At 40.3% G+C, this 16,883-nt stretch overlaps 1 protein-coding gene across 6 annotated transcripts in view; it reads left to right on the forward strand.

The window, feature by feature from the left end:
• Window positions 1–247: 247 nt before the first annotated feature.
• The window catches only part of ZFYVE16 (zinc finger FYVE-type containing 16), a 51,658-nt gene continuing 35,022 nt past the window's right edge, over window positions 248–16,883 (forward strand). The window contains exons 1-3 of one of the 6 annotated variants that reach the window (XM_070793972.1): window positions 248–407; window positions 3,446–3,569; window positions 16,447–16,555. In XM_070793972.1, the coding sequence (XP_070650073.1) occupies window positions 16,486–16,555 (70 nt within the window). In that variant the 5' untranslated portion in view covers window positions 248–407; window positions 3,446–3,569; window positions 16,447–16,485. Of the gene's footprint in view, window positions 408–474; window positions 688–3,445; window positions 3,570–16,446; window positions 16,556–16,883 lie in introns of those variants that run through there. The other 5 variants (XM_019965370.2, XM_070793973.1, XM_019965371.2 and 2 more) reach the window with 5 other exon arrangements.

The raw sequence follows: 16,883 nt of genomic DNA on the forward strand, positions 1-16,883 counted from the left end.
CCCTTGGAAATGGCCAGTCAGCTGGAGGGCTTAAGGCTTGGCAGTGGGTTAGGAGCATTTCTGTTGCTGCCAGGAGGAGGCGGGGTGGGGTGGTTGCAAAACTAGTCTGAAGCAAAAAAAAAAAAGTGAGGTTTTCCGGGATAACAGCAGCGCCGGGGGCCGGGGGAGCAGGCCGGGTTGGCTGCCCAGCAGGCGGGTGTGTCCAGTACAGGCCGGAGGACGCAGGAGGCTGGGGGCGGGGGGCGGGGGGAGCTGCGTCCAGGTCAGCGAAGGACAAAAGAAGCCGGACAATGACGCCGGTCACTACCAGATCCCGGCTCGAAGGCCTCTAGTGAGAAACCGGCTCCCAACCTACGGCCGATTTTCCCGGCATTCGCGAGACCCCAGAGCCTCCTCAGGCATTTCCGGTAAGAAGCCCGGGGCCCGGGGCTTAGACCCCTGCATCGCAGAGCGCAGGCGCCTTGCGATACTGGAGGCCGCGGACGCCGAAGGAGGGGGCGTGCGAGTCAGAGGAAAGCCTCTTCTGCGCCTGCGCTTTGTGTTTTTCCCCGGTCGCGGAGGATAGGGTTTGGAAACAAACCTTGAGCCGACGTCTAGTACTCCCTGGACTCCCGGCCGGGGTCGCCCTTCACTCCTCCGCGCGGCGTCTCCGTAGGTCATCAGAGAGCTCCGCAGGGGTGTGGGGAGGTAAGAGTTCCCTGTTACAGGCCTCTTGGCTTCTCCTCACCCGCGTTGCCCTCACGGAGGGGGCGGGGTGGCCGCTGGTCGCGCTGCGCTAGGCGCTGGGTCTGGCCCTTCTGCGCCTCCAGGGGCCGAGCCTTGGGGCCCCAGGAACCATTCCTTTTCCGAGCCCCCTGAAACTGGCTGGGAAATCAGCACTCTCAAACCCAGCGGCCCCCTCAGTAAAGCCTGGAGGGCCGGACCAGGCTAGGGTGGCAATCACGGCGAATGTTTGCCGGGTCCCACCCACTTGGGCCGCCCGGAGTGCTCGGCGCTGCCCGGTGAGCGACCCCCTGGGGCCGCGGCGGGTGGAGGGAGAAGCGCCCCCCGTACCCCTGGGCCGCCTGTCCGGCCGGGGCTGGGGTACAGCGCATCCCGGAGGGGCTGCCGCTCCCCGGAAGAGAGTGGCAGCCTCTACGCCGAAAGGACTCGGCCCCCGCAGACCGATCTGTCATCGCCGCCCGAGCTCTAGCGAAGCCTGTTCCCGCACCCAGGCATTTTTCTCGTCGTTTAGACCCGAAGGACGCGGTGGTGTTCCTCCCGTCTACGTTTTCTTTTGTACCTTTGAAAATTTATAAAAGGTGATCTAACTTTTAAAGTGTTAACTTCATTTGTACTACTGTGATTGCCTATTATTATATTCCAGACTGAGGGTGTTTTTGCACCCTCTAGCCCCCACATTTGGTAACTATTTTTTTCTTTGACAAAATAGGCAGCTTGTTGATCGAATTAGGTTCCTTAATTTATTGTTTTGAGCTTGTCTTTTGAATTGGCAGAAGTTCAGTGGTTTGATTTAGTAGAACTAATTTTTCACCTAATTTCTTTCCTTTTTTTCTCCCCCGGATATTAAACTGCATGTTTGGTGTAAAATTTTTTTTTAATATTAAAATAAAGGAAAAGGGGAAATAATCAACTATGATTCCACAGTTAAAGGTAATCAACAATAGTTAATTTTGACTTTTTACTTGAGTCTTTTCCCCATGGCATTTTCTTAATGAAGATGATGAGATTTTCTATACAGTTGGATTACCCACTTTTCCTGCTTAAAATTATATTTTGAGCATTTCCCCATATTTAAAAAAAACTTCATAAATATAACTTTATGATTTTGATTACAAAATCATAACTGATAACATGAACCAACTGTCTTTTGAAATAGTTATATTACAGGTAAAACTGAATTCCCTGTTAACTATCATCCCCTAGTATGCTAGATAATATGAAAGTATCACAATTTATTTAATCCAATGGGTCTCAGGTTCCCTTTCTACTCTTAAAAATTATTGAGGAGTAATAGAGTTTTTGTTTTTCTAATGAAGAATATATACTACTTTAGAAATTGAAACTGAAAATTAATTTTTTTATTTATTCATTTAAAATTAACAAGAAACCAGTTAACTATATATTAATAATATATGTTTAAAATAGCTAAAGTATTTTTTTTAATATTGGTGGGTTTTTTTTTTTTTTACATTTTTTGTAAATCACTTTAACATCTGGTATTATAGGAGACAAGTAGAATCTCATTTGGTGTGCTACCTTATTTAAGCTGAAGCGTATTAAGAAAATCCATCCTTGCACAGATAAATATTTGGACAGGAAAGCCCTCACCCTGACAAAAGATTTGGTTTTTAGGGGCCCTCAGACCACAGTTTGAAAAAGCTGATTTAATCGTTCTCATATCGATGAGCTGTTAGGTTCTTTGCAGTTTTCACTATTACAAACACTGCAACATTGAAAGTTCTTTGTGATGTATTCTTGAGCATAGTACTAGTGTTTCTCTAGACATAGAATTGCTAGGTCATAGAGTATGTACCTAAAAAGTCTTGACAGACATAAACATCACTTTTGATGTCTACATAACTTTTTATGTCCTAATGTTGGTGTCTAGATTGTTTTAATTAATGATCTGGCATAATATCTTTGCATAGTTTTAGTCATTTTGAATTATTTTCTTGAATTTATGGAATGAGAATTATTAGATCAAATCTTAGGAATCTTTCTTAAGTCTTTTGGTATGTTCCCCTGACTGAGTATACCGGTTTACTTCTTATCATCAGGGTCTGTGATGCTCTTTTTATCAGACCCTTACCAACCATGTGTGCTTTTATTAATAGAAAGATTGTATTCTGATTTAGTAGGCAGCCAAAGGTATGTATTTTAATTCGTGTTACTTTGATAGTGTGGACTGTACACTGAATTTTTTTTCATAATTTTACTAGTTGTTCATATTTTTTGCCTGTTTATGGTCCAGTGTCCAAGTGTTTTTCTAAAAGATTTGTAATATCTTTTTATATTATAAGGATACATGCTATCATTTTTTGAAGGAAAGGAACAAAATTAACTTTTTTCCTATTTATAGTAGTATATTTTTGTTAAAAAATACTATAAGGACATATAGATATGAAAAGCTTACATAATCTCAGACACCATTATTAATAGTTTGGTCTTTGCTCCTCTGTATTTTTTTTTCGTTGTGCCTTTGCTAATACTATCATTTTTTTTTTTTTACAACTTATTTGTAAAAATGAGTTTGTACTATGCATGAGGTTTTATAATTTGGTTTTTTCTTTTTTTTGTCTTTTAACATTATATATTGGATATTTTTCTATAGAAGTACATAGAACTCTGGGCAAAGTTCTTTCAGAGTGGCTTTAGGAACACCAGCTGTGACCTTTAGTTATCTGATGTCAGGCTCCTGTCGTCTTCTGTATTCTCTTCCTAGGTGATTTCATCTGTTAACAGCTATGTGCTGCCAATTTCCAAATCTTTATCTCAGACCTCTCTCCTGCATTCCAGATCCTTACATTCAACTACCCATTGGACATCTCCCCCAGGACAGTCTCAAGGTACTTCAAACACCAGTCTAAACGTAAACTCTTGTTTTCCTTTAGTCCCGTTCCTCTTTGTATTGCCCGTTATGGTCAGTGGTACTGCCGGCCACCTAACTGATCTTACAGTTCAGAGGTTAAAGCGTCTGCCTGCAATGTGGGAGACCTGGGTTTGATCCCTGGGTTGCAAAGATCCCCTGGAGAAGGAAATGGCAACCCACTCCAGTATTCTTGCCTGGAGAATCCCATGGATGGAGGAGCCTGGTGGGCTACAGTCCATGGGCTCACAAAGAGTCAGACATGACTGAGCACTTCACTTCACTGCGGGCCACCTACTCATTGTGATGGCAACCTAGCTAATCCTAGCTTTCTCCCTTATTTTCACTCTCCAAAAGTCACCATTCTTTAGCCACTTGTATATCTGTTTCCTTTCTGTCTAATCTGTCTCAGTTCAGACTCTCATCATCTCTCACTTGAACCATTTCAGGAGCCTCCTTACTGTTGTTTTTTTGTTTTCTGACAAATCTTCCACGTTGTTGCCAATTTGGTTTCACTCATGAAGAGATTTTTAAAAATCATTTTTGTAAAACTAAATACTGTAAGTACTTGTTTGTAAAACTATGTGTACGTAAATAACCAAGTGAGTAAAGATCCTACTTACAACAGGTTATTATGCACATGTAAATAAAATTCCTTAGAATAGGCAGTATATCTTGTATTTCTTTTGTGTCTTCTCTACAAGGTGGATTACTGGCACAATAAATTTGATTGAAATGGGAAGTATGTGCAGTTTAATAAGATTTCATGTCAAAAGATTTCAGTATCACACTTCCTTCGTGGCTCAAATGGTAAAGAATCTGCCTGCAGTGCAGGAGACCAGGGTTTGATCCCTGGGTCGGGAAGATCCCCTGGAGAAGGGAATGACAACCCACTCTGGTATTTTGTCTGGAGAAGTCTATGGACCGAGGAGCCTGGTGGGATACAGTCCATGGAGTGGCAAAGAGTTGGACATGACTGAGCAACTAAGCACACACCCATCATACCTTTTATAAATTATTAGATTATGATTTAATTATCCTACTTTTTGGGTATCTTTTAGGTGCCTTAAAGAACATAGTGCTTAGTAGTATTGCTACTTAGAAATACTTTGTAAGTAGAAATTCCTTATTAAGTATTACTTAATAAATTCTGTATTCTTTAAGAAAAATTATCTGGCCTTTTCTAATGAGAATTGTTTCTTTCAGTTCTGCACTTTATTTTTTTTAATACATTTTGTATTCAGAGTTCCTTCATTACTTTTTGCTATGTTTATTTTTAATGTAATATTTATCAAAAGGCTACCTGTACATAATTTAAAAAGTCAAATAATACTACAAGACTTATAATGAAAAGCAGCCCTCTGCCCTCATCCTCTCCCGTAAATCCTACTCTGCAGAAGCAAAAGCAGAAGCACCTTTTCTAAGTGTTCCTCAGCGGAATCACAAACACAGAAAATAATTTGACTGTTTTCTCAGTTCCCCCAAGGGTGATTTATAACTACAGTTGACCCTTGAACAACCCAAGTTTGAACTGCAGGTCCACTTATTCATGGACCTTGAGTTTTTTCAGTAGTAAATAAATACTGCATACTACATGATCCTGCTTGGTTGAATCCATGGATACAGAGGAATTTCAGACACTGAGGAACTGTGGATATGGAGGGCCAACTGTAAGTTATACACAACTTCATGAAGAGTCAGCTCCTGTAGCCCACTGTTAAAGGGTCAACTGCAGTAACACTTCAGATGCATAGGAGAGATGTTAATTCATTACATAGAGTGGATGCCTCAGGCATTAAGGAATAATTATCTCACAGAACCTTTATCGAGAAATGTTGCCCCACAGTCAGCAATTCAACTCTTTTCACCTCTAGGTTTTTAAATAACGTGCTTTCTTATACAGCTCTCTCTCTCCCCTACTCCCATCCTACCACAAAGTAAACAAACAAATAAGTTTTAGATATTATTTACCAACTTCCTATTACAGAAGATGGGAGTTTAGTTTTGTTATACCAACCTCCACATTTAAACACCGCACTTCTCTCCTTTATGTTTGCATATTATATGTTAATTTTTAGGGGCTTCCCAGGTGGCTCAATGGTAAAGAATCTGCCTGGCAATGCAGGAGACAAGGAGTTGCAGGTTCCATCCCTGGGTTGGGATGATCCCTTGGAGGAGGACATGGCAACCCACTCCAGTATTCTTGCCTGAAAAATCCAGTGGACAGAGGAGCCTCCTGCTGCTGCTGCTAAGTCGCTTCAGTCGTGTCCGACTCTGTGCGACCCCAGAGATGGCAGCCCACCAGGGAGGAGCCTAGCGGGCTACAATCCAAAGGGTCCCAAAGAGTTGGACACGACTGAGCACACAGCACACATCACTTAGCCATGTAAATATTTTGTACAGCTGAGCTAGGTAGTGTATTATAATGATATGTTCTTATATAATTTTGTGGTTTTCCTATAGTTAAAATTACTTGGTTTTTAAATATATCTTTTTTTATCTTTAATATGTTAACAAACTTTCAGACAAGATGTAAATCTTTGGTAGATTCACACATGTCGGATAATATGTTTGTTTACAGCATCTCTCCTGTCACCCTGCCTCCATCTTGATGGGTAGCTCTCTAGGCCTGTTGCACAGCTGTCTTCCTGAAGTGACCTTTTATGGTCATTTGTGAATTTCTTTTGTCTCTCCCCTGTGGTGGACAGCTTATTTCCAGGATGTCAGGTCTTTCTTCCTTGGTGTCTATTACCTTCATGTTGGCGAAGTACATTTTCTAGTAGTTGCTGAAAAAGACCGAGTGGGAAGCACATTTTGACATACCTCCTTCATTGTGTGTGTGCACCATATGTGCACATGCATTTCCTTACTTTCTGGCATTATAAGATACTCCATGCTCTTGTATATTTCCTGTCCCAGTCTTAGCGTCAGCCATTTCTGCAAGGAACCTTGGTTCCTTTTGTTGAAGAAACACACAGGCACTAGTGTGTTTGTTGCCACTAGGATTGTCTTGCTTTTAGGCCCTTTTAGCTGATGGAGCAAGAGATAAATGGGTTTATGATAGTATCTATAAATATTTCAAGTAAAAAATTATTACAAATGTGTAACCACCTGTGTCCATATTAAGGTGAACATGAATTTATTCTGATGTCTCCAACTCAAATTTGTTATCATATGGATCATATTCTAGCTCTTCCCCTTAACTTATCTATAACCTTTCCTTCTAAAAGTGGGAGACCTTGCTCCCACCATCAGCCATCCATTTATTTAATTCATTTCTAGCCTATGTGTATGGTGGTTTCAGAATTAACCCATACCCCCATGAGAAACAGTTTTATCAACTAGAGCAGCGGTTCCCAACCTCTGGGTGGTTTGCCCCAGGGACCAGTTTTATGGAAGACAAGTTTTCCATGGACCGGGCTGGGGAGGGTGCTTTCAGGATGATTCGAGTGCATTACATTTATTCTGTGTTTTATTATTATTATATCAGCTCTACCCCAGAGACATTAGATCCTGGAGGTTGGGAATCCCTGAACTAGAGTATAATGCTTGTGTTGCTTTTAGACTCCACTCATTTCCCAAGGTAGAACTTTTATTTTTCCACCCTTTTCAGCATAGTTGTTTTATATATTCATAATGCATTTAGACCTTTTTTTTTTTTTTTTCCAAATTCTGCATTCCATCTGAGTTCTCGAGCCTTCTAAATATTTTTTAAATTTGCATACATTGAGATTGTTCTTTGTATTACGAAGTTGTATGGGTATTAAACACTTAATGTTTTGTATTCACTATTATAGTATTATAGAGAATAATTTCACCACTCTAAAAAATCCACTTTGCTTTACCTGTTCAGTCCTCCCCTAGTCCAAAGCACTGGTTATCACTGATGTATTTACTGTCTTTCTAGTTTTACCCTTTCCAGTATATCATAAAATTAGAAACCTATAGTAGTACATAGATGTTTTTTAGACTGACTTCTTTTACTTACCAATACCCATTTAAAATTCATCCATCTTTTTGTGTATTGATAGTATGTTTCTTCATATCACTGAATAATATTCCATTACAGGGACGTACCAAGGTTTATTTATCCACTCATTGAGGGACATCGTGGATGCTTCCACATTTTGGCGGTTATGAATAACATTGCTATAAACTTTCACATCTAAGTGCTTGTGTGGACATAAACCTTTAAATCAGTTGGGTAAATACCTAGTATTACCACTGCTGGACCATATGCTAAGACCATATTTAGTTTTAGAAGAGACCGCCAAGGTGTCTTCCAAGGTGACTGCACATGTTGCATTCCTAAATGAAAGTTCTTGCTGCTTGGCATCCTTGGGGCATTTGGTATTGTCAGGTTTTTTTTGAATTTCAGCCATTGTGAGAGATACAAAATGATATCGTATTATTTTAATCTGTAGTTCTCTAAAGATAAATGATGTTCAGCGTTTTATCATATCTTTGTTTCAAAATTTTATATCTTTTTTTAAATTAAAAACTAACGTCATTTCTACTTTGCCTGTGCTGGGTCTTCACTGCCGTGCAGGCTTTTCTCTACTTACAGTGAGCAGGGGCTCTTTTTTGTGGCGCATGGGCTTCTCGTTGCAGTGGCTTCTCTTATTTCAAAGTACGGCCCCCAGGGCGTGTGGGCTTCAGTAGTTGTGGTGTGTGGGCTCAGTATTTGTGGTTCCTGGGCTCCAGAACATACACTCCATGGTTGTAGCACAAACTTAGTTGCTCCATGGCATGTAGGTCTTCCCAGACCAGGGGTCAAACGTGTGTCTTCTGCACTGGCAGGTAGATTCTTTACCACTGAGCCTCCAGAGAAGCCTTTTAACTTTTATTTTATATTGGAGTACAGTTGATTAGTCAGGTGGGCCTTAGAAAGCATCACTACGAACAAAAGCTAGTGGAGGTGATGGAATTCCAGTTGAGCTATTTCAAATCCTGAAAGATGGTGCTGTGAAAGTGCTACACTCAATATGCCAGCAAATTTGGAAAACTCAGCAGTGGCCACAGCACTGGAAAAGGTCAGTTTTCATTCCAATCCCCAAAAAAGGCAACGCCAAAGAAAGCTCAAAACTACTGCACAATTGCACTCATCTCACACGCTAGTAAAGTAATGCTCAAAATTCTCCAAGCTAGGCTTCAACAGGACGTGAATCGTGAACTTCAAGATGTTCAAGCTAGTTTTGGAAAAGGCAGAGGAACCAGAGATCAAATTGCCAACATCCGCTGGATCATGGAAAAAGCAAGAGAGTTCCAGAAAAACATCTATTTCTGCTTTATTGACTATGCCAAAGCCTTTGACTGTGTGGATCACAATAAACTGTGGAAAATTCTGAAAGAGATGGGAATACCAGACCACCTCACCTGTCTCTTGAGAAATTTGTATGCAGGTCAGGAAGCAACAGTTAGAACTGGACATGGAACAGACTGGTTCCAAATAGGAAAAGGAGTACATCAAGGCTGTATAATGTCACCCTGCTTATTTAACTTCTATGCAGAGTACATCATGAGAAACGCTGGGCTGGAAGAAGCACAAGCTGGAATCAAGATTGCCAGGAGAAATATCAATAACCTCAGATATGCAGATGACACCACCCTTATGCAGAAAGTGAAGAAGAACTAAAAAGCCTCTTGATGAGAGTGAAAGAGGAGAGTGAAAAAGTTGGCTTAAAGCTCAACATGCAGAAAACGAAGATCATGGCATCTGGGAAATAGATGGGGAAACAGTGGAAACAGTGTTAGACTTTATTTTTTTGGGCTCCAAAATCACTGCAGATGGTGTCTGCAGCCATGAAATTAAAAGATGCTTACTCCTTGGAAGGAAAGTTATGACCAACCTAGATAGCATATTGAAAAGCAGAGACATCACTTTACCAACAAAGGTCCATCTAGTCAAGGCTATGGTTTTTCCAGTGGTCATGTATGGATGTGAGAGTTGGACTGTGAAGAAAGCTGAGCACTGAAGAATTGATGCTTTTGAACTGTGGTGTTGGAGAAGACTCTTGAGAGTCCCTGGAACTGCAAGGAGATCCAACCAGTCCATTTCAAAGGAGATCAGCCCTGGGTGTTCTTTGGAAGGAATGATGCTGAAGCTGAAAGTCCAGTACTTTGGCCACCTCATGTGAAGAGTTGACTCATTGGAAAAGATCTGATGCTGGGAGGGATTGGGGGCAGGAGGAGAAGGGGACGACAGAGGATGAGATGGCTGGATGGCATCACCGACTGAATGGACGTGAGTCTGAGTGAACTCTGGGAGATGGTGATGGACAGGGAGGCCTGGCGTGCTGCTATTCATGGGGTTGCAAAGAGTCGGACACGACTGAGTGACTGAACTGAACTGAACAATTGATTAACAATAATTGTGTTTATTTTGGTTGTACAGTAGAGTGATTCAGTTATACATATACATGTATCCATTCTTTTTAAAAATCTTTTCCTATTTAGGTTATTACAGAGAATTGAGCAGAGTTCCCTGTGCTTTATGTTGTTGTTCAGTCACTCAGTTGTGTCTGACTCTTTGTGACCCCATGGACTGCAGCACACCAGGCCTGCTTGTCTTTCACCATCTCCCGGAGCTTGCTCATACTTATGTCCATTGAGTTAGTGATGCCATCTACCCCATGTTGCCTCCTTCTCCTCTTGCCCTCAGTCTTTCCCACTATCAGGGTGTTTTCCAATGGCTCTTTGCATCAGGTGGCTGAAGTATTGGAGCTTCAGCATCATTCCTTCCAATGAATATTCAGGATTGATTTCCTTTCTTATTTGGAGACATATTTGTTCAGAACTCTTGCCCGTTTTTAAATTGGATTGTTATCTACTGGGGAAGCTAGAAAGTTCAGGCTATGGAAAAATCCAAACGAACTTTTTGGCCAACCCAATAATTATTGAATTTTAAGAGTTTTTTGAGGATTTTAGATACAAGTCCTTTATCACTTATGTGTTTTGCAACTCTTGTCATCCACTCTGTGGCTTGTCTTCTCATTTTTTTAACAGTGTCTTTTTCAGAGCAGATATTTTTAACTTTATAAGGTCCAACTTACCAATTTTTCTTTCATGTCTCATGTCATTACTGTTACTGCTAAGTCACTTCAGTCGTGTCCGACTCTGTGCGACCCCATAGACGGAAGCCCACCAGGTATTCTCCAGGACGGAGAATCCCGTCCCTGGTATTCTCCAGGCAAGAACACTGGAGTGGGTTGCCATTTCCTTCTCCAATGCATGAAAGTGAAAAGTGAAAGGGAAGTCGCTCAGTCGTGTCCGACTCTTAGCGACGCCATGGACTGCAGCCCACCAGGCTCCTCCATCCATGGGATTTTCCAGGCAAGAGTACTGGAGTGGGGTGCCATTGCCTTCTCATGTCATTGGTCATCACCAAACCCAGGGTTTGGGAAGTTTTCAGCTATTATGTCTTCAAATATGTTCTCTCTGCTCCTTTCTCTCCTGAAACTCCTTTAATGTAAAGTTAGTACATTTAATGTCATCTCAGAGGTCTCTTAAGTTGTCTTTTTTTTTTTTTCCTTAATTTTTTTTTTTCCTGTTCAGCTTGAGTGATGTCTACTACTCTGTCTTCCAGTTCACGGATCTGTTCTTCTGTATCATCCTACTGCTGATTCCTTCCAGTGTATTTTTTTCTCTCAGTTATTATATTCTTCAACTCTGTTTGGGTCTTTATATTTTCTAATTCTTTGCTAGAAACTAATTTCTCACTGTGTTCATTTGTTCTTTTACCAAGTGCTTTGAGCATTTTCATGATCATTACCATGAACTCTTTATCAAGTGGGTTGCTTATCTCCACTTAGTTCTTCTTCTGGGGTTTTCTTTTATTCCTTCATTTGGGACATACTCCTCTGTTGCCTTATTCTTTGTATTTGGTAGGTTGGTTACACTTCCTGATCTTGGACTAGTGAAACCTTATGTAGAAGATGTCCTGTGGTGTCCTGCACCCACTGCCCTCTCATCCCCAGACCTATGTGCTCTAGAGAGTGCACTCTGGGTGGACTGCAGGGGCCCTTCCTTTGTGGTGGGATGACTGCTGTGGGCATCCTGGTAGGTGTGGCTGACCTCTTCTTTGGTTTGGTTGCCAAGCTCTAAGTAGTGTGAAGGCTGCCAGCTGCTGGTGGCAGGGGCAGGTCCTGGCATGGCTGGCTGTATGGCTTGGGGTGTTCCAGTCCTGATGCTGGGCTGCTGGTGGACAGGGCTCGGTCATGAGCTGATTGGCCCAGAACTAGTACTGGCCCATTAGTGGGTGAAGCTGGGTTCTGAGGCTGGTGTTGGCCTGCTGGTAGGTGGGGCTATTTCATGACATGGGTGGCTTTGAGGTCTGGGATGTCCTGGAGCTGATGCTGGCCTGTTGTTGCTTGGGTCCAGATCTTGTGGCTAATAAGCCAGAAGGATGCTTGTCATCACAAGTGTCCACATGGTAGAATGAGCTCCTCAAAATCACTGGTGCCAGCATCTGTGTCCCCAGGGTAAGTCCCAGTTGTCTCCTGAAATCAGCAAGTGAGTCTGAACAGCCTCCTTTCAAATTACTGCTTCTGCCCTGGATCTCAGAGCATGTGTGATTTTGTGTGAACACTTAAGTTTCTACCAGCCCTCTGGCTCTCCTGAGTATAAGCCAGAGCCTAATGTTTAGAGGGCTTGTCCTCCTGTTGCAGGACCTCCAGGCTGGGAAACTTGCTGTGGGGCTCAGGCTTCTCATTCCTTGGGCAGAACCTCTGCAATCATTTATGCTGTTTATGGGTCACCCACCCAGGGGTATGTGCCTTGACTGTACCATGTCTCCACCTTTCCTGCCCATCTTGTTGTGGTTCCTTCTTTATATTAGGTTATAGAAGATTTTTTCTGCAAGTTCTCATCAGTGGTTGCTCTTTAAATAGTAATCTTGGGACTTTCTTGGTGGTCCAGTGGCTAAGACTCTGCATTTCCAAAGCAGGGAGCCTGGGTTTGATCCTTGGTCAGGGAACTAGATCCCGCATGCTGCAACTACGTTTGCCTGCGACAGCTAAAAGATCCTGCATGCCACAACAGATGAAGATAACCGCATACCGCAGCTGAGACCTGGCGCAGCCACAGTAAATAAATATTTAAAAGATAAATAGTAGTTTTGATGTGTCCATGGAAGGAGCTATAGATATTTTGTAGATATTCTTTACCAAACTGAAGAAGTTCCCCTCTAATCATAATTTCCTGAGTTTTTATCATGAGTGTTGGGTTTTGTCAAATGGTTTTTCTTTTGCATCAGTCAGTATGATTGTTTGATAACTCTTCTTTAGTCTGTTGATGTGGTACATTACATTGATTAATCTTCAGATGTTGAACCCACCTTTATACCTGGATAAATCCCATTTGGTGGTTGTGTATAATTCTGTTCATGCATTGTTGGGTTCAGTTTGGTAATACCTTGTAGATTTTTACTTCTGTGTTCATAAGCTACATTGGTCTGCAGTTTCCTTTCCTGTAATGTCTTTATGGTTTGGTGTTATGAGTCATGCTGGTCTCAGTTTTCTGGAGGAGACTTTGGAGAATTGGGATCATTTCTTCATTAAATGTTTGGTAAAATTCACAAGTGAAGCTATCTAGATTTGGTGACTTATTTTGTGGAAGGTTATTAATTATTAATTCAGTTTCATTAATATATGTAGGACTTTAGGTTATCCTGTTTCTCCTTGTGTGAATTTTGGTAGTTTGTGTTTTTCAAGAAATTGATCCATTTCATTGAAATGATCAAGTTGGGGGATATAGAGTTGTTCATAATATTCCTCTATTTTTCTTTAAGTGTCCATGATATCAGTAGTTATGACCCCTCTTTCATTTCTGATATTGGTAATTTGTATATCTCTCTTTTTAAAACTAGCCTAGTTTATCAACTTTAGTTTTGTAAAGAGTTTTTGTTTTCAGTGATTTTCTTCATTTCTCTTACTGTTTTCTTGTTTTTAACTTACTGATTTCTGCTCTAATGTATTTTATTTATCTTTTCTGCTACCTACTTTGGCCTTAAATTGCTCTTTTTCTGATTTCCCAAGATGGAAGCTTAGCGTATGGATTTTTAGATCATTCTCCTTTTTTAATATATGCACTTAATACTATTAAAAACCCCTCGAAGCACTGCTTTTACTACATCCCATAATCCTCACTTGAATTTTTAGATTTCTGCTATCAATTTCCATGATTACTTTTTTCTTCATATCTTCCTTATGTATGGCTTCCTATTGCTGTTTCATAGTTGTGTTGCTTTTTTTCTGAGAATGTAAGTTTCTTTGATGTTTTCTTCTTCCTATATTATCCCTTCCTCCAGGTTCCTTTTATTTCTTTTGGTGTCTGTGTGTTTTCATGTACTTTTGTATATGTATGGTATAACCACAATTTAAAAATGGAAATAGAAGTAATACAGTTAAATGAATTAGGATGACATACCATTGTTATTGAGAATTGTTCTGAAGTTTACCTTGTGCTAGCATAATTAATTGTTCCTTTGAAAATGACCCTTTCTTTCTGTCTCTTCTGTCTTCAGGATTCAAAGTTTCACTATAGAGTAACTGTGGATTCCTCTTTGCAGTCTGTTGAACCATGTGAGGGTTAGGGATGCTGACCTTCTCTGCTGTCACAAATTCTTCCATAACTACAGTCAGTCCTCCGTGCCCATGATTCTTCCATATCCATGGTTCCACCAACCCTGATTGTGCAGTATTGCAGTATTTACTATCGAAAAAATCTGCATGTCAGTGAACTGTGCAGTTCAGACCCATGTGGTTCAAGGGTCAGCTGTATTTATGTTGCTTGGTAATGGGTTACCTGTATCTGTTGTGTCTTTAATCAGTTCTGGAACTCCTGGCATTATCTTTACAAGCATTCTTGTTCCATGCTCTCTAGTCTCCTTGTAGGGCTCCATTCTCATTCTGTCATCCATGTTTGTTAACTTCTTTTTCATATGTTCTTCTTCCCTATTTCTCTGGGCTGCATTTGAGGGTATTTCTTCAGATAGGTCTTCAGTTCTTTGATTCTGTATTAAGCTCTGTCTAACCTTTTTAATTACGTCTTTAAAGTATCATTTTTTTGAGCTTTGTGTCCCCAGTTTGTGGTGACTATCATCGGTGGCTCTAGTAAAGCGCTCTCATTTGTTTATTGTCTTTTGTCTTTCATTTCCCTCTCCTTTTCCATACTTCAGGCCACCATTCACATGTGTTTAATAATATATATCTTTTTGTTTGTATATTATTGCAAAATTTGTATTGTATTACAAAAGAAACAGTTTGTAACAGACTGAAAGCTTAAAAAGTCATTCACTATCAGCTGTTTGAGGAACATTGCTGGAAGTGTTCCCCCTTCTGCACTTAGTCTTAGTTGCTTTCTTATGATGTCCTTTAACTTGTCCCTCTATGCTTGAATTTCCTGTAAACATGCAGTTAGTGCTAAAAGCTTGATTAGATTTGATGTCAGTTACTGTTTTTGTTTTTTAAGGCAGGAATATTTTGTATGTGATTCTATGTCTTCCACATGAAGCACATAATGTTTGGTTCCTTCACATTTATTGATGGTGAAATTGATCACTGGATTCATATGTATTGGCCTGATCCCACGTTATAAAGTTTCCCACCAGCCTTTCATCCAACAGTTTTAACATCCATTGATAGCCATTGCCTAGTCCATTTATTGCATTAGGGACTGTGAAGAGATGATTTTTTAAATGTTAATATCCTTCTGCATTTATCAACTGGAATTCTTATCTAAAGAACTCTTCCTTAGCAGCTATTTTGTTATCCTAAAGTACGTTTTGTAAATAAAGGGCAAAATAAATTCTTAGTTCTTTTCTCTTAATATATCAATTTTCAGAGTAATGAGTTACTGCCCTAACAATCCTCTAATGAATGATGGTTTTTGTTTCTGTTTTTAGTATCATTATGCTCTCTTGGTGTGTGTGTGTGTTTTAATCCATTTGATTTGTGGTCAGGCCTCATTTATTTGATGTTCACTAGTCCCATTTAGGGCTTCCGTGGTGGCTCAGAGGTTAAAGCGTCTGCCTGCAATGCGGGAGACCTGGGTTCGATCCCTGGGTTGGGAAGATTCCCCTGGAGAAGGAAATGGCTACCCACTCCAGTACTCTCGCCTGGAGAATCCTGTGGACGGAGGAGCCTGGTAGGCTACAGTCCACGGGGTTGCAAAGAGTTGGACACGACTGGGCGACTTCACTTCCACTTTGTCCCATTTAAGCCAGTGGGATCGCGTTTAGCTTAGTCCCTGTGTTCTTTTATATTGTCCCATTAGTCATTGATAGATTCCTTTAAGGTCTCTTAGGCTTATTTGGTGGAGTTCCTGCCACAAATCAAAGGTTCATCTACACTATTCATAAAGTTAATTTTAGCTTTCTTGTACCTCTCTTGTATGCTTATTTTCTGTTTCTTTAATTTCTGCTCTTAGCTTGTTTCCATTCTTTCTTTCCTAGTTTAAGCATCTAAGTCTCTACATATCTGTTGAAGTGCCACTTTTACTGATTCTCACAAGTTTTTACGTGCAGTATTATTTATATGTAGTATATTTTATATTATTTGATACATGGTACTTAAACTGTTTTTAGTTTTCAACTATGAATTCTTGGACCCATGAGTTATTTAGATGAGTGTTTTAAATTTGACAGTAGTTTATATATACATGTTATATTGCTAAAGAGTTTGTTTTCATGTCATTTTTGTATGTATAGAGGAATTTCCCCAGATATATCACAGATTCTTCAAAGCAATACTCTTAAATTTTATTTGTGTCTGTTCCCTGACTGTGTTTCTTGGCATGCAATACATGGAATTAAAGGAATATAATGAATTAAAGGAACTATCATACTTTGTATTTTTTAGCCACACAAGAATTAAATTCTGAATAAGTCTACAAGTAGAATGGACAGTTACTTTAAAGCAGCAGTCAGTGACTTGGACAGACTTCTCGATGATTTTGAACAGAATCCAGGTTTGTACCATTAATGTAATTTTAAAATGTCAGTAATTAGTACTCTTAGCAAATACGGTTTCAATTTTGGTCACATGGTTATCTTCAGTAAAACATTCACATATCTCTGTATAATGAATTAGTATATTCTTATACTGAATAGAACCAATAGCCAGACATAGAAATAAGAAAACTAAAAGTTTCTTTCCAGATATAAATTTAGATAAAAAAAAGACCTTTAAAACCAGCATATGAACCAGCTAAAAGCAACTTGTGAGTTCTTCATAAAATTGGTATTTCATTTCTATGAAAGACAGTGTTTTCCACATCTTAGGATGAAGACAGGGAA

Source organism: Bos indicus, chromosome 7, assembly GCF_029378745.1.
Source record: "Bos indicus isolate NIAB-ARS_2022 breed Sahiwal x Tharparkar chromosome 7, NIAB-ARS_B.indTharparkar_mat_pri_1.0, whole genome shotgun sequence".
Classification (NCBI taxonomy): domain Eukaryota; kingdom Metazoa; phylum Chordata; class Mammalia; order Artiodactyla; family Bovidae; genus Bos; species Bos indicus.